Here is a 25,682-nt window from a genome sequence, read left to right on the forward strand (position 1 = left end):
CACATTTTCAACCAAATGGTATTAAACGCAACTCTATCGACCCCATTATAGTGTGCCTCGACAGATCATTGAAAAGTCGGCAGTGATTCAGTCTACTGATGGACAAAAAGGGAACTGAGAAATTGTCTGAATGAAAATGTAATCGCTCTGTTGGCAACTTGTTGTTGATGTTGTTGTTGTTGGAGGAACCCTTTAAGGAGGCCCCACTGGTTCACCTCCTGAATAATCTTGAGTATTATCCCGCTGATCAGGGAAGCATTAACTGTGGCCCCCTGCTGACACAATGTGGCCACTGAAAACCCTTTTAGAGAATCTTTAGTTTGTAGAAAGTGTTTTTAAATGTTCCTGCTTCAGCAGCATACCTGCAGATTCTGCATGTATGGGTCCCTGAACCTGACCAGGCTCAGTCAAGTCTGAGTGGTCAGGCGGGAAAGCAAAACTACTCCAAAGGAACATAAACCAAATACAGAAACAAAAATCAGCTACTGCGCAAAAATAACTACAAAGAAATGCAAAACATGTACAAAGAAAGACAAAACTGTCACGACTTCCCCACCTTCATAGTTTTATTCATCCTGCCTGCCTGCTTGATTAACTCTCCTGTCATTCCAGATCCGGTCATCCTCACCTGATTGTCTCTCATTCCCTTCACCTGGTCCTCACGCCCTTCTCACCTGCCTCTGATCACCTCGTTAGTCCCTCATTCCCTTCACCTGGTCCTCACGCCCTTCTCACCTGCAGCCCATCCCCTCATTAGTCCCTCACTATTTAGCTCCCTCACTTCCACTTGTCATCTGTCAGATTGTCTCGTGAGGCATTGCCAAACTCTCCAGCGAATTCCCGAAATACTAATTCTGATCTGCCGGTTACGACCCTGTTTGCCTGTCGACCCGACTTAAGATTTTTGCCTGCCCCTTTTTGGATTTGTTGCCTTATTTGACGGACCACCCGGTTTTGGCCCTGCCTGAATCACCAAGTAAAGATCCTCCTCCTGCATACCTGTTTACGTGTCGTGCTCTTGGGTTCCAGTACCTGTAACCATTACACAAACTACATCAAAGAAACATAAAACAAATCCAAAGAAACCCCAAGCAGCCAAAAAGAAATGCTAAATTACCACAAAGAATCATAAAAAACCCCAAAGAAACGCAAATTACCACACTGAAGACAATTGCCGACAAAGAGACACACAGCAACTGAAGCCTGCTGACACTGAAGAGATGAGATGCAGCATTAGTTCCAGACACACTCACACGTGTATATTTATATAAACATATATATATACATATTATTTATATATTTATATATGTATTTATATATATTTCTATCTATATATATTATTTATATATATATATAATCTATTTATATATATATATATATGAATGGTACATATCCGGTCATTCAATTCAGTGTATTTTATATAGTCGTGTCTTTTCTCTCTCACACTATTGAGCCCCACACAGATTACAGCTGCACACATCAGAGGCTGCAGAACCCTTTTGTGATACATAAAGGAGAATTGGATTTGGCAATAAAAAGAGATCACAATAAATAGTGTGTCATTTACATACCTGCTAGCGACTTAAACCAAATGACTGCCACATGAATGTGAATATGTGCTCCCATGAAAAGTAGTGTGCATTGTGCTGTGTGTGTCCCTCATCTAGCTGCTATCTGACCCGTCTCAAGGTGCCCTTCACAAAAGATGATACGCTATTAACACATCAGTGCAAACACGGCAACGTTTTCCATCTTGATTGAAATGTGCCCTTTTTTTAAATGTGCGTCTGAAATATAAATGTCGCCTTGGCGTCGAGAACACAGTCGGCAGAACAATGGAACACGGAGGAAAAGAAAAAAAGACCTTTTCCGTGTTCGGGCCTGATGGAGGAGGTGCAGAGGCCTTCCTCAAAACTTCAAGAAAGAAACGTACAAGAGAGAAGCCACATTGGGGAAGTCTACATCCCATCCTGGACAACACTGTCTCACGGCAGTTTGTGAAACAGACACACATTTTCCGCAACGACATTTTGTGAAAAACTAAAACAAACTAGAATGGGCACTCTGTAGAGCGCATACCTTCGCATCTCACAAGATCGGGCATTGAATTATGAACATTTTGGCATTAGTTGCATGCCAATTGGATAGAAATTGACCGTGCCATGGTAAAAATAAGATTTTGACCTTTCCATGACCTTGACCTTTGACCCGATTGATCCTAAAATCTAATCAAATGGTCCCCGGATAATAACCAATCATCCCACCAAATTTCATGCGATTCGGTTTAAAACTTTTTTTGTTATGCGAGGAACACGCATACAAATAAATAAATAAATACACGGTGATCAAAACATCCGCATTTTCAATGCGAAGGTAATTAGGTTTAGGCAACAATGCTACATTATTAATTAATAAAGCCACAACCATAAAACAACAACGCGGTGGCAGACACACGGCCTCGTGGTTGAAAGTCCTGTGTTTGTTGTATCCATACATCTCCACTGTGACCGGACTTTTTGGATTATTAAATACGACGTCACTGTTGCTTAGTCACATGCTTGCATTTCATTGGTCAGTCTCGCCTCACAAAAAAGAGGATGCCGATTGACTTTCCGTTGGCATTGTTTTCTTCCTGAGCGAAAAACAAAAGCGCCAATTCGAAGACGCTAAGAATTTTACTGTCACTGTCACGAGCTATTATCTATTCAATTCGATTCAGTTTATCTTGCATTGCCCATTATCACACACTGAACATTTTCCTCAGAGAGATTTACAAACGACATCCCTGTCCCAGGACCTCACATCGGATCAGGAAAAATTCCAAAACAACCCTTTCACAGGGAAAGACGGGAAGAAACCTTCAGAAGAAGATGCAATAGATTTCATGTGTACAGAATTCTGTGCTATGATCTTTGCAAATTTGACTTTTTGCAGAGAGGCTCATTTAAATCTTAGCTTCAACCTTTACTAACTTCGCCCAACAGTTTATAAAGAAATAAAAAACTCTTAGCTCCACTGTAAGCTTAATAAATCCTAATATCCTGATTTATTTTCTCCCGCCGGGATACTTCTGTGTTCTTGACATTGTGTCAAGGAACTGATTAAACTCCGTGGTCCTCATTATGGTTTTAGTTATTGGACTGCAATTCAATAAAATACAGTGCCATAGAACAGCACCATAATTAAAGGCGTCGCTTTTCTGACAGTGTCAACAAAAGCTGAACTTCACTTCATGAGCATCACAGATGTAATTTTTTTATCATGACATGCAGAGGTTTCTATCATTGGCTCGGTCATTGTAAAGCAGATGATTCGATTTTCTCAAAAACTAATATAAATTGTGGCATGCCACCAAAGCAGAGAGGTAGAGATTAAGATTGTATTCATGTTATAAGCATTTGAGCCTGCTGCCTCCAGTTCGCTCTGAGGAAGTTATGTGGCTGAGACTCATCAACAGACTGTTTCAGCTGCTGCGGTCAGGCAGGCGCCTCCGTAGTCACGCTGCAAGAACAGAGAGACTGAGACGGAGTTTCTTTCCTCAGGCCATCAGGACTGTGAACTCCGACCTCACCAGGACCCCCACATAGACCCACACAACTGCCCCTCTTAGGCACACACACACACACACACACACACACACACACACACACACACACACACTTACTGTAAATATTGTGTTGTTTTTTATTGTAAATAGTGTGTACTTGTTGCCCTTGCACATTCCTGCTGAGCATTGCCACTTTCATTTCACTGCACACCCTGTGTGTGTATGTGACAAATAAAACATCTTGAATCTTGAATCTTGAATCAGCAATGAACATTTAGTAAAATTATTGTTCACACACTGGTTTGAGGTATTCAGCGATGTCTGGCGGTGAAAGGTAAAAACAGAACAAATATCGGCATCTGTTATTAGCACCCATAAACACAAGACATTTGATGTGTTTGAGTTCTGTCAGCAGTGAGAGCTGAGCATTTAGTTAAATCCATTTAAAATATATTGTTTTTTAATTGAGAGAATGTCAGGAAATTTTTTTTTTTTTTTTTTTTTACTACCGATGCCATCAAATGTCAAGTGGCGACTCTCGAGTGTCTTTTCATCCCGGTGCCGAATGCATCAAGTCACCAGTCAAAGTACCGGACAGAAACTTATTTCTATGCTAATGCTACGGTGTTGACAAATGCGTTGTGATCGGGTTGCCATTTTTTAAAAAGCGGATTGGAATTGCCCGCCCCCCCCCCCCCCCCGCCCCTGAATTGAATTGTACTGTGCATTATCATATAATTGCATTTCCGGCCGTGATTTATGTGCACATCGGTTGCCGGTGTGCTCAGGTTGTGGCATTCCTTTGGCTGGTCTGACTCCAAACACTGCAGGATGTCTCTCCACCAGTAAACATCAATCTTGACCCGCCTTTTCTCTCTTCATTCATTTGGGCTTTCTCTTTCTCTTTCTCTCTCCTCCTGTCTTACCTACTTTTATTCATTCACCCTTTTTCTCCCCGCCGGCGATGCTTTCTATTGCTCCTTTTACATTTTCCATCTACTAGCTCCGCTGTATTTGAAGGAATGACAGTGAGGTGCCCTTGGGGTTATAAAATAGCTCTGCGCGCACACACACACACACACACATGAACCTTGACAGCATCTCTTCTCTGTCATAGTTTTTTTTGTTGCTATTCTCAATCCCAGCTCTTGGCATTGACTCAGTCTGTCTCCATCTCTTCTGTCATCCTAGTGTTGGTACTGTGATGTGAATGTGTCTATAGCTGCATGTATTTTGTATACTCAAAGCTTGACTTAGACTACCACTAAACAAGGAAGCGTTTAATGAAAAGAAGGGCAAAAAAGATTAGAAAAGTCACACATGTATATCCATGTGCAGATTATCTTTAATGGCAGTGCACATGTCTAAAACAGGCAAAACAGCTATCTTACGCAGTTTTTATCATTTAAACAGAAAAAAGTTTCGTAAAAGTCGGAAGAGACGCCCACCCCACTGACTGCCACTGGGAATTTAGAAGAATTACGATTTTCCTCTTTAATAGTGCTTATAGTTAGGACTGAATTAGAGTTGCCCTAAGAAAATGACTCTACTTCTCTCTTGATTTATTATCTCAGGAAACATTGTGATCATTAGTTTATCATTCATAAATACTGCATGGTCCAATTTATAGTAAAATAGACGTGCTACCTTGTGATTGACAGGTCGCTGTCGGTACCAGAGCCTCATCCAGTGTCACTAAGTCACTCCTCCGCATTCCAAATCTGGTAAATATTGGGAAAAAAAATGTCAAATTGAAGATAGCGACGGCCATATTGGAAGACGGTGTCGTCAAAATCATCAAACTCAAGACTTCTAAACGGCAGTCCACAAACTCATCGCGATGTCACGATGACGACGCACCCTTCTATCTGCTCCTGTGTTTTGTGAAGGTCTGGGCGAGCAGTACACTTCCCCTCGCTGGCCGGCACGTGTGTCACCACAGTGCATGGCCCGTTTGACAAGATGTCACATACGTGTCAAATCGACAGCATCTCCGAATCCAACTTCACACCGATGACCGGCAGCTGACTCGAGCTGGAAAACCCATTCGCCCAGCAGGTTGACCTCACTGGTGATGCAGATAATCACAGCAGGACGAGTGTATGCATCGAGGTGGTGACAGAGAAATGGACTGGATTACATTAAAACATGTGTGTGTGTGTGTGGAGGGGATTGTTTCTTAAAACTACATCCACCGCTCTCACAGTTTGACAAAGTGCCCAGGTAATGCCGAGCAGATTGGAGTGTTAGCTGTACAAACATTTTGTCAGAGCTGCTGTGAAGGCAGAAATAGAAAAAGAAATGGCAGCTTTTTCAGAGCTCAAAGAAAGGTATGAGTTTGCAAACTGTCGAAATAACTCAATATTTCAGTTAAAACTACTCAATATTGTTATATTGACACTGAATCCGTGTTAGAGGATGAAAAGTAAAAGGTGTTGCTCAGCGTGACAAACCCAGAGACCTGATCCCCCAGACTTATACTCAATGGAGCCTCTCGATACAATTAATTTTGTTCTCATTATTTGCATTCATACCCAGAGCCGGTATCTCCAGCATAAAACATCAGATACACAATCCTAGTTGCAAACTAGCTTGTGAACATGGTGGAGTATTTTAAAGCTAGAGTTGCAGGTACACTTAAGGGACAGGGTGTAGGACAGGGGTCAGGAACCTATGGCTCGCGAGCCATATATGGCTTTTCCGGTGACGGCATATGGCTCCCAGAAAATGTTGAGTTAAAAAAATAAATAAAAATCTCCTCCAGCCACCCTGTAATTTTTTCTATCGCGCCAGATTATAGCAGAAGTAATTTAAGGTCCTTTTCTTAACCCTTGTGTTGCCTTAGGGTCAATTTGACCCGAATCAATATTACACTCTCCTGCCGCCTTAGGGTTAATTTGACCCCATTCAATGTTTAATGTCGGTGTTCTTTCGGTAGTCAACAAACAAACATAAAGTGCCTCACACTTAAACTTGGAAAACAATATTAATTCTAATAATTTTCTGGAGGTTTTAATTGCTGGTGTCAAATTGAACCCAAAGGGTAAAATATGTTAGCAAATATAAAGGTAACAGGAGGGTGAAACATTGAATCGGGTCAAAATGACCCTAAGGCGGCGGGAGGGTTAAATATTTAATCTGGTCAAAATGACCCTAAGGCAACAGGAGGGTTAAAGAACACGTCCCTCCGCTCAGAGGCCATCCTTCACAGAATAACACTACTTCATAAACAATGGACATCCAGTGGTATACCACGGTTTTGCAGTTTTGCAATTGTTTCGGGGAACTACAAGAACATGTGAAAAGAAAACAAACAATTCTTTGTTTCAGGTGATTGAACATGATTATTATTACATGAATACTTTGATACATACATTTGTATTCCTTTTCTATTTATAGATTACCTAAAATGTTACACCCTGACCCAAATGTATTTAGTGTTGCGTCACGGGCTGTCTCTTGGGCTGGCTAGGGTGGGGGCAGTGACATACACACGCACTGACGCACACACACACACACACACACACACACACACACACATCCTATGGATGAAACAGCATTTACAAAGAGGTGACAGGTGACTGATGAAGTAGTTTGACAAGTGATTGACAGCATGCCATGGATCAGGAAAGGACTCGTGGCATAATTAATGCAACATCTATTCAATTCAATTCAGTTTATTTTGTTTAGCCCAGAATTAAAAAAAACTAAAAAATTCCTCAGAGGGCTTTACAATCTGTACACATAGACATCCCTGTCCCAGGACCTCACATGGGATCAGGAGAAACTCCCAAAAAAGAAAACTTTCACAGGGAAAATAGGAGAAGCCTTCAGGAGAGCAACAGCGGAGGATCCCTCTCCCCTATGGACTGAAGCAATAGATGTCATGTGAACAGATGAACAGCGTTACAGAGTTACAACACATTCAATGAATATGTGTATGAATAATTACTAGTGGGCATGGACCACGATCCAGATAACCACGATCCATGGAACAGAAGAAGAGGAGGGGTAGGACCATGAAGCAGGGCCAAGGGGGCAGGAAGCAGGGGCAAGGAGTCAGGGCCCAAGAGCCAGGCCCAGGTATAGACACAGAAGTAGAGTTAGTAATGTGCAATGGAGAGATGTAAATTCATCCATATGGAGCGAGAGAAGAGGAGAGAGGAGACTAGCAGCCTTTAAGCATATAGCAGCATCTCAAGGGGCTGGACCAGGTGAAGCTGAGTCACCCTGAACGCTAAGCTCTATTAAAGAGGAAAGTATTCAGTCGACTCTTAAACGAGGTGACTGTGTCTGCCTCCCGGACTGAAAGTAGAAGCTGGTTCCATAAAAGAGGAGCTTGATAACTGACAGCATGTGCAGTGTGTTGCTCAAGGACACTTGAACGGTAGGTACGAAGAATCAAACTGCCAACTTGCGACGACTCGCTCTACCCACTGAGACCCCCCCCCTCCCCTCCCCCCCCCCCTCCCTTACATCAAACACTCCCAACTCAGCAAATACTGCAGGTTGGTCCGTGGCACAAACTATGACGCTCGATAAGTGCTTACACTCTCTTTTCCAAATAAATGTTTGTGTTCACAGGAAACAATTGATTATGTTTAGGCAGCCAAATGAAGCTGTTATATTCAGGACATAAGTTTGTTTGTTAAATTACGTGACGCAACTTAAAATACATCAACGTTAACCTTTGGTTTCATACAGGACACAAACACAGGTCACCTTATTGGAAGTCCGTTCTTTTCTGACACACCCATCTGCCCCAATGCCTTCATTGTGTGGACGTTTTATACAGCCTCCTTTGCCTTGCCACGTAATTCAACACGGAGGAACGACAATGCGTTGGCAGAGACCTCTTACTCTCAACGCACTTCCAAAAGAAACGAGTCGAGTTGCAAAACAGTTGATTATGCATTATAGAATTATTTAATTAAAAACAAGATTTACCATTTCTTGGAGCAAGCTCCGTTCGATGAATCATCTCGTTTTTCATGTCTGACATGAAATCAAAACAATGTCCCTCCCCCGTGTTCGCTACTACCAGTAGCAATTTCAATCAAAATGAACTCATTAAAAATGTCATTTTGCTTGATGAGTCATCCTCATTTCCAACTAGCACGTGAACAGATGGAGGAACACGCAATCGAGGTTGATAAAGAACGGCAATCTCATATTGGAATAGAGCCTGGTAAACCATTCGCTCTCATCCCATCAGTCCCTTAAAAGTGATTTATCATTGAGTAAGCCCATTACTTGGTATTTCACCCAAATCATTGAGCGCAAGATTGATTATACCTTCGAACGTCATTTTGTTTGAGAACAACAGAATACCCGACGGGTCTCGAGGTGACGAACACGGCGCTTCAAATTACCACCGGTCTCCGTAAACACGTCAGCTTCCCCGGGCCCGTTACCTAATCCAAACAATCAAAGGTGCTTTCATCCTGTGAAATTACGAGCTTGTTTGCCTGCAATTAGTTTGGTGTGAAGCAACTCTATTAGCGCGGCTCAGTGATTTCGCTCCCCCCCCCACACACACACACACACAACAGATCTCTTGATCCAAGTAGCGTGCTAATTAACCATCGATGATTAGCTTCACGGTTGAAGCCGAGAGAACGACAGTCGGCAGGAAAGCTCTTATCTGTTTTGAGGACCCCTAGATGGATCCGCAATAGACCGCTGACCCCAGTTTGATCCAGATCTGGTCAGATGAAGTCGTCTGCTGGTAAATATGGCCTTGTATATAGTCAGATTGGGTCGTAATGACACAATGGGAGGGAGGAAGAATGGAGTCAGCTATTTGTTGTTTCATTTGAAACCCTGATTTTCGTCCCCAATACGCTGGTTATATTGTGGAGTCTGACCACGACATTATGCATTTTTGTGATGGTTCTCTTGAGTCCTTACAACCCTTATGGTGCCATCACACCAAAAGCGTTGCAAATTTTCCGCTCGTGTAGATCCCATGCAAAGTCAATGTACAGATGCAAATGGTTGCGATTGACGGGAATTGTGCAGCGCGAAAAAAAATTGCTTCTTTCGCATCATGTTGAAATATTTCAACTTTGGTGAACAATTGAGAGAGGGCGAGTGCAATCACTGGCACCGACAACTCACTGGCACCTCACTGGCACCTCACTGGCAACTCACTGGCACCTCACTGGCACCTCACTGGCAACTCACTGGCACCTCACTGGCACCTCAGTGGCAAGTCTGTGGCAAGTGCCACAGACTTGCATAGATAATGTATTTTTTTAGACTTACTTAAAATATGCAATACGATATTGCTGTACAATACTGCTGTACTATATTGAATATTGTTTTGCTACTACTACGTTTCACTTCGTAATATATAACACTTATATACCATGATATGTATAATGTACCCGCCTTTCTTTAATAATAAAAAATATATAATTATTTTTTTTACCATGTCATACTGTTATACCTCCATGAAATTCTCCTTTGAGGAGATGCCACTGTTAGTCTAAAGTTTAAGCACTGGCACTCAGTGACACTTGCCGGCACTTGCCATCAGTTGCCAGCAGATGCCACTACTAGTCAAAAAGTGCCACTACTAGTTAAAAAGTGCCACTACTAGTCAAAAAGTGCCAGCAGACGGAGGGTCGGCCGCAGTGACGAGTCTGCGACGATTTAGTGACAAGCTTCACTGAAGTGCCCGGACAGCGGAAGAAATCACTTTCATGATCACAGAATGGAGGAGCTGCGGTTTAGCTAGATAGATAGATAGATAGATAGATAGATAGATAGATAGCTAAAATAGCTAGATACACAGATGGATATATATATATAGTGTCTTTTTGTAGACACTTACTTACAATATGCGATAGTGCTGTACATTACTGCTGTACTATATTTAATATTGTTTTGCTTCTACTACGTTTCACTTCGTAATATATTGTAGCGACCCTGTGAAGTGGCTGTCAATCAAAGTGTGGCACCGTGCATGCTGGTCGAGGGGGCGTGCCTGTGATTGGCGGAGTAGAGGGAGGCGGGTTAACCTGTCGTAAAACGGGAGTTAAGGGTGGTTGACGGAACCGTTGTTGTTGACTTTCGACCTGCTAAGCTGAGAGGAACACGCTGTATGTGTTGGTGGATGCCCAATAAAGGGAGGATTAATAACGTCGTCCCGTCTCCGTGTCATCAGTGCCATAACGTCCGAGACGTTACAATATCATGGTATATAAGTGTAATAGATTACGAAGTGAAACGTAGTAGTAGCAAAACAATATTAAATATAGTACAGCAGTAATGTACAGCACTATCTTATTGCATATTGTCAGTAAGTGTCTACAAAAAGACACTAATTAATATATATATATATATATATTAATATATATATATATATATATTAATTAGTGTCTTTTTTATATATACACACACATCCATCTGTGTATCTAGCTATTTTAGCTATCTATCTATCTAGCTAAACCGCAGCTCCTCCATTTTGTGATCATGAAAGTGATTTCTTCCGCTGTCCGGGCACTTCAGTGAAGCTTGTCACTAAATCGTCGCAGACTCGTCACCGCGGCCGACCCTCCGCCTGCTGGCACTTTTGACTAGTAGTGGCACTTTTAACTAGTAGTGGCACTTTTAACTAGTAGTGGCACTTTTGACTAGTAGTGGCATCTGCTGGCAACTGCTGGCAACTGATGGCAAGTGCCCGCAAGTGTCACTGAGTGCCAGTGCTTAAACTTTAGACTAACAGTGGCATCTTCTCAAAGAAGAATTTCATGGCGGTATAACAGTATGACATGGTAAAAAAATTAATTATATATTTATTATTATTAAAGAAAGGCGGGTACATTATACATATCATGGTATATAAGTGTTATATATTACGAAGTGAAACGTAGTAGTAGCAAAACAATATTCAATATAGTACAGCAGTATTGTACAGCAATATCGTATTGCATATTTTAAGTAAGTCTAAAAAAATACATTATCTATGCAAGTCTGTGGCACTTGCCACAGACTTGCCAGTGAGGTGCCAGTGAGGTGCCAGTGAGTTGCCAGTGAGGTGCCAGTGAGGTGCCAGTGAGTTGCCAGTGAGGTGCCAGTGAGTTGCCAGTGAGTTGTCGCTGAGTACTGGCACCGAGCGGCACTTGCCACAGACTTGCCACTGAGGTGCCACTGAGTGCCAGCGTCGCTAGGGGGATCTCGCCCCTACTGGAACAATTTGTCCGCCGCCGAGTTGCGACAACCAATCAGCGTTGAGATGCTGCGTCGTTGGTGAATCTAGCTGGCTGCTGCTGCTCTAATGGCGCTGGAAGCAGCAGTCATTCAGACCAGTTATTTGGTCAGTCAGAAAATAGTGAAAAATGTCCATTGTTCGTTCCCAGAACTCACGGTGGATCCTTCGAGTACACCTCAAAAGACCCGAAGACATACTTTTTTTTAAAGTGCTCAGCAGAAAATCGGACGCAAATAAAAAGGTTTTCATACTTTTCCTTAAATTAACTAAATCGAATGAATGACTTGTTTTTCAGCTCAATTTCTAATTGGAATATGACAGCCCTGGGTGTTCTGGTAGTTTTATTGGTTGTTAATTGCAGCTCCACTTCAGATGCATCTCTTTAGAGCAGCCTTTTGAAAAAGGTTTCCATTAATAATGAATTCGTGCTTCATTTGATTAACCACTTGGTCTGGAAAGACATGGCCATCACATCCTCCTGAAGCCTGAGGGAACATCCTCACATGGCTTGTTTTTTATTATTAAAATGTTGTATGTTGGACACCAGTCCTAGATGTAATACAAGTAATAAAGTAATAAATCATCACAATTTAAAAAAAAATGCAATCAATATGTTTGACATTTTTTGTGCAAAAGAATACTTTCAACTTGCCAGTTTAATTTAGAAGTAAAGTGCCCTGTGGCCCTCATATATTATGACTCATTTCTCATCCATCCATTTTTTTCCTAGACCCATTTTTGGGGCGAATTTTGACTTATTGTCCCAAGTTTGGAATAAACTGCACTGTGGCCCTTGAGGTAAAACACGGATGGCCTTGTGTGAAGACCTTGTTTGCAATTGGTCGAGTTCTGAAATTAAATCTTTATCTTGTTATCAGCATTGCGATCCCTGGAACCTTCGCAAAGACCCCTGAGGCATTCATGTCCCCCAAGTCCTCATATTAAGTCCTACTTTATGTTTAGTTGAATAATGCATGCTGGACAAACACAGCATGGGATATGAGATATGCCTCTCTCTATCTCTCTCTCTCTCTCTCTCTCTTTGGGTCTATGCCTCTATCTGATAGTGTGCGTGTGTGTGGCATAAACTGATCAGTTTATGCCACACACACACACACACACACACACACACACACACACAACTATCCTCCCTCTCTCTCTCTCTGTCTCTCTCTCTCTCTCTTTCTCTACCCCAGGTTCTCTCTCTTCCATCCCGTCTCCCCTCCCCTGCCGTGCACCTGCTCCTCCCCTCCTGCCTTATTATCCTCGGGCTTAGGAGCAGCCCTCCGTTCTCGCATAGTGATGCTCCTCGGTGGCGCACATCGGTCGGTTCGCACCGCCCGCTGCAGGGAGGACCGCTCCGGCTTGTTTTTCTGCCCTGGAAACACGCGCAGGAAGCACGGGCAGAACATGGGATTTAACGGGGGCTCGCGAGTGAGTGCGCTGGAGGAAGGGTAGGACCACGAAGAAGCGCTCAAATCCCATCCGAGAGGAGAGAGGCGAAGAAGTGGAGGGGGGGGGGGACTCCGGGGAAAGGTCCCGCCGGGACAGGGGGACGGGGGGGGGGGGGGGTGGCAGGGTTACCGGGGGGGTTTTACATAGTTTTAAATGGACTCAATGTGTCTCTCTTTGTTGTTTGGTTATGATGAATAAAATCACGCGGTATTGAGTGAAGGGTTGTTGGAGTTGCGGTCCGTCGGATCGGTGCCTCTCCGGTTGTGATGGAGTGAGTGGAAGAAACACGGGAACTTCAGCCTCGCCATGAAATCAGTGTTTTTTAGCCGCTTCTTCATCCTGCTGCCCTGGGTCCTTATAGTCATCATCATGATCGATATCGACAGTAAAAGGGCGATCCGGGCTCCAGCAGCCGCCCGGACTGGCAAGGCGCAGCGGACGGCCCGGACCGGCGCACCGGGGACGGTTGGCATCCAGAACCAGACCGCTCTGCCGGTTATCTACGCCATCACTCCGACTTACACCCGACCTGTGCAGAAAGCGGAGCTGATCCGTCTGGCGCACGCCTTCCGCCAGGTGCCCCGGTTCCACTGGATCGTGGTGGAGGACTCCACGACGCGCACGGAGTTGGTGGCGCGCTTCTTGGCCCGGTGCGGCGTGCCGTTCACGCACCTGCACGTGTTCACTCCTCGCAGGTTTAAGCGCACCGGGATGCCACGCGCCACCGAACAGAGGAATGTGGCTCTAATGTGGCTCCGGCAGCACCGGAGCAAGCGGGACGCCGGGGTGGTTTTCTTCGCGGACGATGACAACACCTACAGCCTGGAGCTGTTTGAGGAGGTAACCAGACACGTGATGCCTCGACCGGTGTTTTTGTCCATCTTGTTCTCAGCACTTCACAGCTGACCAAGAGCATCATGGATAAACAAGGCTCTTTAGCTGGGAACCGTGATGTGGAAACATTCACATGGAGTTTATTGCTGTTAGAATACGTCAACATTACTAATAAAACTACTCCAACTTCCTTAAATAGAATGCAAAAAAAGTAGCATATTAGTAACATGTATGTGTATATGCGATATAAAGCTACACGATGTAGCTAACTTCCCAAAGAGTAAATAACAGAAACCGACATTTTACAAATCAAAAGTTAAACTCTTAACTAATAACACAGTGTATTTAAACCCACACTAGAACTGCTACAATGTAACTGTTACTTGCTTTGGTGTGAGCAGTAGTTTACAGTGCACTCAAAAAAACGATTCAAGCCCTTCTTAGAGGTGACACATTTAAATATTGTTTGATGCATTTAAATAAATCAATTACAAAACGAAGATATTTATATTGAATGGGTGTAACACAAAATGTCGGAATACTTTCATTTATTAGATTTATTTAGGTTACACTCACAAAAACGATTCAAGCCCTTCTTCGAGGTGACACATTTAAATATTGTTTGATACATTTAAATAAATCAATTACAAAAATAGATATTTATATTTAATGGGTGGAACACAAAATGTATGAATTCTTTCATTTATTAGATTTATTTAGGTTAGATGGTGTGCATATCAACTCAAAATAAATGTGTTTCATTGAGGACGACCCTTTGCGCATGCGCCAGCTGAAAATCTGTTGTTTACAAGGTGAAGACACTTTCAGGGCTGTATGGTGGTGTAGTGGCTAGCACTGTCGCCTCAAAGCCAGAGGTCTGTGGGTTCAATTCCCAGTCTGGGCGTTCCTTCTGTGTGGAGTTTGCATATTTTCTTAGTTAGTTAGTTTATATTTTGAGTTGGACAAACACAAATTAATTTAATTTAATGAATATAGTTATTTTATTTTAGATGTATTTGAAACAAATGAGTTGGACAAACTTAATTACATTTTATTGCACTGATGTGCTAAATTTGAGTTGGAGTTGCATATAATTATTGGATGGAAAACCTGCCAACAATTTAATTGAGTTCATCCAATGAGTCATTTCTTTGTGTGGCCACCGTTAGCTAACGTTAACCTTTAGCTAGGAGATATTGCCGCATTACTGAATCACTGAGACTGTTCACTGACTGTCCTGGAACATAATATATACATCATTATATACAACTATATCATATTTTAAAATTAACATTAATGCATTATGTTTACAACATTGTTATATTGTAGCCAATCTACACAGAGGTGATTTGAACAATTCCACAAGTTTAACTAAATGTGCTTTACCACCTAGAAGTTAGGCATTGGAGCCCACCACCAAACAGCCCTGATAAACATCAGAACCATCCCTGCGGACCAAAGAAGTATTTATTAATGCGATGTGGGAAGATAATAGAGATTGGAGTTATCCATATATATTTAACAGATTGTCGGATCTGAGAACCTTCAAAATGGTAAAAGGATTTATTTCCCCCGTATCTAACGGTGTTTGTACCGTGCTCTAACCATTATGCTGCTCAGGAAAAGTCACTGGTGGCTATCCCCATATGGAATCATTTCAAAGGAATCCACTTATTAAAATTCAACGCTTCTTCTCATGTTCATGGGGAGCCCACTGGAGACATACTAAACAACCCTTGTGGCACTCGCCGCCCCCCCTTCCCCCTCCGTTTTTGAGAATCGCTTGTTTGACCTAGGGGACCGCTGTTGAACCGATATATATATTCTTGAAGTGAAAACGATGAAACTGCATGGACACATGGGCCTAAATGAGTGTCGGAGAGAAGAGAGAGATGTGTGGAGGCTGTGGCGTTGCTGTAGTGGTGGTACCCGAGGGGCAACCCCCGGTGTTTTGGCTCCAGCAGGCTGTCTGTGTGTGTGTGTGTGTGTGTGTGTGTTTCTATACAAGGGTGAGATTGTCGAGGGTTGATAGGGATACAGGCCTTTTTTTATTATATATGTTTATTTCTCTCTCGCTCTCTCTCTATATAAATATCTATCTATCTATATATATATATACAGGACTGTCTCAGAAAATTAGAATATTGTGATAAAGTTCTTTATTTTCTGTAATGCAATTAAAACAAAATGTCATGCATTCTGGATTCATTACAAATCAACTGAAATATTGCAAGCCTTTTATTCTTTTAATATTGCTGATTATGGCTTACAGCTTAAGAAAACTCTAAAATCCTATCTCATAAAATTTTAATATTTCCTCAGACCAAGTAAAAAAGATTTATAACAGCTGAGTGTTTGTCAAGGCTCAGGAAACCCTTGCAGGTGTTTCGAGTTAATTAGACAATTCAAGTGATTTGTTTAATACCCTACTAGTATACTTTTTCATGATATTCTAATATTTAGAGATAGGATATTTGAGTTTTCTTAAGCTGTAAGCCATAATCAGCAATAAATCAGAATAAAAGGCTTGCAATATTTCAGTTGATTTGTAATGAATCCAGAATGCATGACATTTTTGTTTTTTTAATTGCATTACAGAAAATAAAGAACTTCATCACAATATTCTAATTTTCTGAGACAGTCCTGTATATATAAATATATGTGTATATAGATGTGTGTGTATATATATATATATATATATATTATGATAGATACTGATGAAAACACATCGACTAGCTCTAGTCTTTAAATCTGAGTTGGACAACAGGCCAGATGATATGCCAGTATCCTATCCGTATATTGATACCTCCATGTAATTCAAGTCTTTTTCTGAGTGTTTCTGTTGGGTCACGTACAAATATACAGATATCTGTTTTCACTCCACTGTTAATAGTCAGTTGTCCCTCATATTAAAGAGACACAGCCGTCCTCTGATACACGTGCCCTAGACATTCAGATAATGTAGAAAGACGACCGGCAGAAGCGACAAAACAATCTCCTGGGTCTCGTGGATGATTGTTCACTCTGATTACTGCCATTCAAAGATAGCGGGCCGCAAGTCTGAAATTGCTATGATTTGCTCCAATAATTAAATCATTTTATATAAATAATGACATCGTAAAAACGGAGTCCCTGAGCAATTTACTGGCCCTTTGCAGGAGGAAAATGTTATGTTTGCATTGCAACAGGCTTTTTCCTTCTTTAAAAAGAAATTGCGTCTAAAATGTATTTGCTAAAATTGCAGAGTAAACCAAAGGCGCCTCTACTTCACGTGTGTTGGATGCACTTTATTTGAGCGCTGCAGCATTTTGTTTTGTTTTGTTTTCGTTAGGTTTGTTTGGATGAAGGCTGAAGACCGAAAACGTGCATTGGACGCCTTCTAGAAGTCTGGTCCATCAGGAGAAACAATGTAAATATGAGGGTTCATTTTCGCTATTGATTGATCTGACTTTTTTTCTTTCTCAATAATTTTTTTAATTCATCAAGTGTGAGAAAAAATGCTATTCACGATACCCCAAAAACCAAAGTGAAGTCTTGTCTTTAAAACCCCACCATAATCGGTTTACATGAGAATGCTTTGCAGTTGGTGGTCAGTCCACCATACTGAGCCAAAGTTACAGACAAATCCAAGACAAACTAGAATGGGCACTCGGTAGAGCGCATACCTTCGCATATCACAAGATTGGGCATTGAATTATGAACATTTTGGCATTAGTTGCATGCCAATTGGATAAAAATTGACCGTGCTATGGTAAAAAGAAGAGTTTGACCTTTCCATGACCTTGACCTTTGACCCGATTAATCCCAAAATCTAATCAAATGGTCCCCGGATAATAACCAATCATCCCACCAAATTTCATGCGATTCAAGAAGATTTTGACCTTTTCATGACCTTGACCTTTGACCCGATCGATCCCAAAATCTAATCAAATGGTTCCCGGATAATAACCAATCATCCCACCAAATTTCATGCGATTCGGTTTAAAACTTTTTTTGTTATGCGAGGAACACGCATACAAATAAACAAATAAATACACAGCGATCAAAACATAACCTTCCGCATTTTCAATGCGAAGGTAGTCAATCGAGAAGCAGTTAAGTCCATTTTCTTTTGTACAGGCTGAAACAAATCCAGCTTTAATTAGAATCACATGCTGACACTAGTCGCCCTTTTCCCTGGTTAGTGTTCCTGAACGCACCACTTGGGCAAAGATCGTCATTATTGTGGGACCAGTGCGCTGTGGCTGAGTCGACTCTGACAGTGTTAGATTCGGTGCCGGCGGCTCCGCGTAAAGAGCATCTGTTTGATTTGTTGATCGCACACTGTCCTCTCTCTGTCCTCCTCCCTATTTCATTACCCAGCTCCTCTGTGAAGATAATGGCCTGTCGTAGAGAGATAATAGGCTGTCATACGGCAGTAATAACCAGCAGAAACTGTCTGCAGGCTTTAGACGGATGGCAGTAACTGGGCATATAGTGGGTGGCAGCTCCATTTTAGAAACCCGTTGATCATTTAAAGAAGAAATAGCACTGAGTTGACGGTTTTGCAGCTGAAAATTTGTTTTTTACCGTTAACTTCTTGTAATGATTATTCTTAATTATCAATCCGTTTCTTAGGCTCAATACAATAAGTGCACGGTAAGAGTTATGGGTCTCTCCACAGGCAGTACCCTCATAGCATGACTACACAAATCCCACCATCTGTTTTCCCTCCTCATTAATGATTACAGCAAGTAATAACTCTTCCAACATACAATTGGCTGAGTAATGTGCTGTATTGAGATACATTTGTCGTGTTTACTATACTCAAGCAGACTTGGTAATTACATTTTAATTTCTGCAACATTAGTTTTATCATCCAATGGCTGTCTTGAAATCGTAGACTTTAACTGTCAATTCAGTTTATTTTGTATAGCCCCAAATCACACATTACAAATGTGCCTATTTGCTTTACAAGCTGTACACATACCTCACACTGGATCAGGAAAAACTCTTTAAAGAACCAGAAAAAAAATCCCTTTCAGGGGAAAAAAGGGAAGAGCAACGGCAGAGCCACGTGCAGGATGCAGGGCCACCAGGCAGGAGGCATCGCGAAAGAGGCCGGAATAATGAGGTCGGTCTTTGAGGCAGAAGGCACAGAGAAGGAGGCAGGGCCATTGGGAATGAGGTCAGGTCCAGGCCAGGGGCTGGATGCAGGAAGCCAGAGCAAGGAGTCAGGACACAGGACCAGCTTCAGACACAGGTCCAATGGACCCTATGAGACGTGAAGTCACAAAGACTCAGGTGAAGAACTCTGCTTTCTCCCCGGAGTCCGTTTGACTTCACGTCTCATGGGGTCATCGGACCCTATGATACGGCATAGATTGTAAAGCACTCCGAGACAAATTTGTAATTTGTGAAATTGGGCTATACAAATAAACTGAATTGAAAAAGAAGTAGAGTTAGTAATGTGCAATGGAAAGAAGAAAATTCATCCATAAGGAGAGAGAGAAAAGGAGAGAGGAGCCCAATGTTCCCCCCCCCAAAAAACCAGCAGCCTATAAGCCTATAGCAGCATATCTAAAGTGGCGTTCACACCAATAGCGTTGCGAATATTTCTCGCGAGTAGATTCCATGCAAAGTCAAAAAAACTGCCGTGAGTGGATGCGATGTACGCAAATTCTCGGCGGGTAGCGTGTTTGAAACAAATTGAGTGGTGCGAAAAATTAGCCTCTTTCGCCATTCCGCCGTTTGTGGGACGTCCACAACAAGTTTAAAGCACAAATAGTGGTTCATTCTTCCATGGTAGATGGCGGAAATGATAACGGAGTAAAGCCATGGAGATAAGCCCCGCCCCCTCTAAGGCGCAAATGAAGTGAGTGACGCGAAAAGCCAGAAACAGTCAAGAGAGTAAGCTCACGCGAGTATTCACAACGCGTTTGGTGTGAACGCAGCATAAGGGCTGGACCAGGTGAACCTGATTAAAGAGGAAAGTCTTCAGTCTACTCTTAAATGAGGTGACTGTGTCTGCCTCCCGGACTGAAGGTGGAAGCTGGTTCCATAAGAGGAGCTTGATAACTGAAGGCTCTGGCTCCCATCCTACCTTTTAAGACCCTAGGAACCACAAGTAGCCCGACATTTAGTGAGCGCAGCTCTCTAGTGGGGCAATATGGTACTACAAGCTATGATGGAGCATCACCAATCTGTAGGTGACGAGAATAATTTTAAACCTGATTCTTCTCTGGAAACTGAAGATTGCACTGTTGCATTGAAATGAAATTGGATTATTCGTCGATGTGTAACCGTCTCATCAGTTGCTAATTTTATTAGGAGACGTTCATGTTATACGAGTGTAGATTTTAATGATATTATTTTAAAAGGTTAATGAAATTGTGTTAACATTTTAAAAACAACTTCTAACAATTAGTTGATTGACAGAGAATGAATCCAACTGTTTTGCTCATCCTTATATACTTTCAGTAATTTTTGGAGCGGAATTCCCAAACATTTTGCTTCTCCAAACATGAGTATTTTTAAACTGAATATATTGGGATTTTTGACAGTTGAGTCAGACAAACAAGCAATGTCTGAGAAACATAAGCATTTTTACCTATTTCTTCTCCCATATTAAAAGACAAAGCAATTAGTTATTGAGACAATCATCAACATTGCAATATCAACGGTAATTTAAAAAAAGCTCATTAGTATGCAGCCCTAAGACAGATGACCAGCTCAGTATCGGCACTCATTCAAATGAATTTGGAATGGCGTGTCACTGTTTTGTTTGAGAAAACACATTTACAAACTTGAGAACGCTATAGAAACTGTTGCATTGGACTGAGTGCTTTTGCACTTACATTCTATTGAGACACTTGAGGGCAGGGAGGCGACTCCTGTGATCAAGGTGAAGGAGGCCTCACGTGAATATGTGGAGGCAAAGGGTAGGAGCTGCTCCAAAGCTTTCTGCCCCAGGTCAGGGTCTGTCCTATTTCATACACACAGCTGTGAGTGTGGATGTGGCGTCATGTGGAGGCCACAGTCAGATGAGTCTTCTCCCTCAGAGCCAGCGCACCTCTCTGTGCAGCGGCAGTATGAGTGTGTGTGTGTCTTCAGCTCCCATGTGTTTACAGAGGTGCATTGCGTGGCTTTAACTGTACGAAGTTGATGCTTTTGTGTGAGTCCACTTCGAATCGGAGTTTTCCGTTTTAATGCGCGCTACGAGTCCTCTCGCCCTACGAGTCCTCTCACACTCTCCGACGTCTTTGACGTCGCTGTGTCCACGCAGACGCTGCTGCAGTCGTGACTTTACGCATCGTGTTTTCAGATGGCTGAATTCAGAAAGTTTCCTCTTAAAAAACTCAGGGGTTTTACCAGCATGATCTGCATGTTTGCGACGTCGCTCAATGCTACTGTTAGCTCACCTTTCTCCACATAAAGGGTGGGTTGCAACTCGTGAACGTAAAACAAATTAAAACATAGTCGTCTGCAAACTGACAGAATTTAGCCGACTGTAACAGTTTAGCTCCACGTCTTCCTTTTTGTAATAGTTGTTTTCATCCTGTCACACCATCTCGTGAATCCAACTCCCCTCACCTGCCTCTGATCACCTCGTTAGTCCCTCATTCCCTTCACCTGGTCCTCACGCCCTTCTCACCTGCAGCCCATCCCCTCATTAGTCCCTCACTATTTAGCTCCCTCACTTCCACTTGTCCTCTGCCAGATTGTCTTGTGTTTTCGTGCCAAGTTCTCCAGCGTTATTAGAGTATATTCCTGACCTGCCTGCCCTGACCCTTTTTGGACTTGTTTGCTTCTTTCACTGATCTCCCGGTTTTGACCCAGCCTGTTTCCAACCAAAGACAGTATTCTTTGTTACTCCTGTCTGAGTCGTGCTTTTGGGTCCACTCTAATAGCGCCGTGACACCGACTCTGGTTTCTTCTTCTTTGACTCGCAGTTTTTGGGATATTTACTTTAAATAGCCTGCTTAATATAAAAGTAAGTCTATAAACTGACATGTATGTTTTATTGATTAATTAACTATTTTTTCAGGATAAAAAAATAAAAAAATGTCATGTACCCCCTGGAGTGTCCTCACGTAGCCTGCCCCAATTTGAGAACCACAGAGCGACTGTAACAAGTCGCTTATAGACCAACATGCAAGGCAATTTGGATCCGCGGTTGCCCAGTTCACAAATAAGCCGCTGGGAAAAGCTCTGCTTCATTTCTGACTCTTGATTGTTGATTACATAAAAGTGGCTGCACAGGCTGTTTTTCTCCAAGAGCGGGCTATACACTCCCACAGAGTAATGAGCCTCCCCCCCTTCCCCCCAAAAAACTAAACATTGATACGTAGCAAATGTTTAACAAGCCTCCCTGCATTTCCCTTCTCTCAGATGGAAAGGTGTTTAGCATAAAGAGTTAAAGCGTGTACTCTGCTGCCACACAGTTTGGCACGGTTTATTATGCATGCGACACGTTCCGGCTGAGTCGCCTCCTAGCAGTCAATAGGGTGTCAGAAAATGCAAGACTGCTACTTTAATGCAGCCCATGCAATTATACCCCGATGGCCCTTCAACAGACCCTGCTTCCTGTTGGTTTTCAAAAGTGATTTAGCATTTTTGCCCTCAAGGCGTAGAGCTGCCATCACAGGGAGCTTGTTCACTTCAGACCACGTCGATATGCAGTTTATTCAATCTGACCAACAGGTTTTTCTATATCACCTTTAAATTAGACTATGGTCATTTAAAAATCCCAAAAGGTAATCATCGTTTCTTCAAAAGATGTATTCGCTTGATAAACAGCATTGATAACCATCATTGGAAAGTAAAGCCTAATTTCTACCGAGGACTAGAACGGGCACTCGGTAGAGCGCATACCTTCGCATATCACAAGATTTGGCATTGAATTGTGAACATTTTGGCATTCGTTGCATGCCAATTGGGATAGAAATTGACCGCGCTATGGTAAAAAGAAGATGTTGACCTTTTCATGACCTTGACCTTTGACCCCAAAATCGAATCAAATGGTCCCCGGATAATAACCAATCATCCCACCAAATTTCATGCGATTAGGTTTAATACTTTTTTAGTTATGAGAAGAACACGCATACAAATAAATAAATACACGGCGATCAAAACATAACCATCCGCATTTTCAATGCGAAGGTAATTATGAAATTGTAGTGCTTGGAAATTCCCTCAGCCACATTGAGTAAGATCTCATCGATGACTTTCGGGATATTAAAATAAATAATCTTCCCTGCACAGTGGGAGGATTTCTCCGGTGGGAGAAGATTTTAATTCGGAAGTACAGGCACAACAATGTAGCTCCCCGATGCTTGATAATACTTTCTTCTGAGGTAGACTGGAATGCAAATTTGTATGTGGCAATTAATCCATAGTTTTGGTTCCATAGAATTTGGTTCTTATTCTCATAGTTTGGGCTTTGTTTTTAACTTGGATAATGTTTTGTAATCTAGCTTACTCCTGCTGGTTTCTCAATATTACCAACCCTTGCTTTAAAGGAAGTCACTTGTGGCAAGAAATATGAGCAGTTATTCAATCCCAGTATCTTCATGCATCAGTTAGATTTTATCTAAAAAAAGTTAAGCGTGAAACCATCCGAGACCGAAGAAACAGGAGGAGGTTTGCGATGCATTCAATACAATTCAATTCAGTTTATTTGTATAGCCCAATTTCACAAATTACAAATTAGTCTCAGAGTGCTTTACAATCTGTACACATAGACATCCCTGCCCCAAAACCTCGCATCGGATCAGGAAAAACTCCCAAATAACCCTTCAGGGGGAAAAAGGGAAGAAACCTTCAGGAGAGCAACAGAGGAGGATCCCTCTCCAGGATGGACAGGTGCAATAGATGTCATGTGGACAGAAGGACAAATTTAGAGTTTAAATACATTCAATGAATATGACAGAGTGTATGAATAGTTCGTAGTCGGCATATTCCACGATGGAGACCTCCACGATCCATCAGGCAGATGGAGGTAGAGAGGAGGAGTGGGCGGAGTCTCAACAGTGGGCGGAGTCTCAACAGGGCAGTGGCGTAGTCGGTATCAGGAATTCCACGATCCAGACCTCGATGATCCATCAGGCAGATAGGATCTATGCCGTCTCATAGGGTCCGATGACCCTATGAGACCACATTTTCATGAAGTGTAAATGCATTTTTATGTTATCGCCTGTTGTTTATGCTATTAAGCAGTCTGTGGGAACGTCCACTCACCGACATCCACGGTCCGTCTCCTCTACAGCAGCTCAAGTCTGAAATCATCCGTTTGTTCTCGGCTTCATTAAAGCAACAAGACACTTACCAAACCGCTTCAGGTGCATTACCACCTCCTTCTTGACTGGAGGAGGTCTGACCCTCATTTACATAGCATAAAAAAACACAGACAGACTTGTCATCCGGCCAAATATGTAGATGGAAATGAGTTTCTTAAATCATGCGGAGAATCTTGAAAAGAGTGTAAATATAGCCTTTGACAGGTTTTAAAATAAACCCATGGCAAAGTCATTATCAACTGGCTATTTGCATAATAGCCACATTTGAGCTCTGTGATTTTGTCTGTTTGTAGTGAACAACTGACAAATGACATAAAGAAAGGTCGATTGAATAACATCGAAACAATATTTATCATTACATGTTTCCAATTTAACTGGATTGATTATAAATAATACATTTCATAATAATACATACATTGTCTTCTCTTAAAGGTAAAATATAGGCTGGATTTAAAACAAAGCTTTTAAAAAATATAAATAAAGTGCTTAACTGTAGAAATGTAACTGAATTGTCCTGCAGCTTTAAATTCAGTTTATGCGCGCTTCAAGTGATGTCAATCAAAAGAGCCAAGATATTATACTCTTGTCATTTAAAAAGAGAAATATGCTGGAAGGGATTTTATCTGTGGTTATTAAACCACTGGTTTCAGCTAATTTTTCCTCTCTGCTAACATCATTTTTGGGCAGTCAATTCATTAGTTGGTACGTTTGTTCAAAAGTTCTGTGCTTTGTCTCGTAGTGGCGCTTCACATCGCTGCTTTTAATATCGCTGAACTGGATCGTGGTCATCTGGATTGGGGTCTTTGCCTACGACTCATTCATTATATGACTGTATTTCTGTCAAGTTCATTGAATGTAGGGCTGCAACTAACGATTATTTTAATAATCGATAAATCTGTCGATTATTTTTTGGATTAATCGATGAATCGGATGATTACAAAATGTCCAACCCTTTATTCAAAAACAGAAATAACAACGCTTTACTCTCGTGAGTTTACTCGCTCGACTATTTGTGGTTCAGTCGCGCCTGTAAGGGGGCGTGGCTTATCTCTGTGGCTTTACTCCAGTTATCATTTCCGCCATGCAGCATGGAATAATTAACCACTATTTCTGCTTTCTACTTGTTGTGGACATCCCACAAACGTGGGAACATCTAATGCCCTCGTGTTTGGGTTCATAACATCACCCGTAGGCTCACACAGCTCGGTGACTTTCACCGACTACGTCTGAATAACTTCCACTTTCTGCGCCATTAGAGCAGCAGCCGACAGTTAGATTGACCAACGGCGGAGCGTCTCAACGCTGATTGTCTTTCGCAACTCAGACCTCATCTGTTGCTCTCCTGAAGGTT

At 42.1% G+C, this 25,682-nt stretch overlaps 1 protein-coding gene across 1 annotated transcript in view; it reads left to right on the plus strand.

Moving 5' to 3' along the window:
* The first annotated feature begins 13,526 nt into the window (after positions 1-13,526).
* Positions 13,527-25,682, plus strand: part of b3gat2 (beta-1,3-glucuronyltransferase 2 (glucuronosyltransferase S)) — a 69,830-nt gene continuing 57,674 nt past the window's right edge. Inside the window, exon 1 of the mRNA XM_056436148.1 lies at positions 13,527-14,060. Coding sequence (XP_056292123.1) covers positions 13,527-14,060 — 534 coding nt within the window. The remainder of the gene's footprint in view (positions 14,061-25,682) is intronic.

This window comes from Pseudoliparis swirei, chromosome 17 (genome assembly GCF_029220125.1).
Source record: "Pseudoliparis swirei isolate HS2019 ecotype Mariana Trench chromosome 17, NWPU_hadal_v1, whole genome shotgun sequence".
Lineage (NCBI taxonomy): Eukaryota > Metazoa > Chordata > Actinopteri > Perciformes > Liparidae > Pseudoliparis > Pseudoliparis swirei.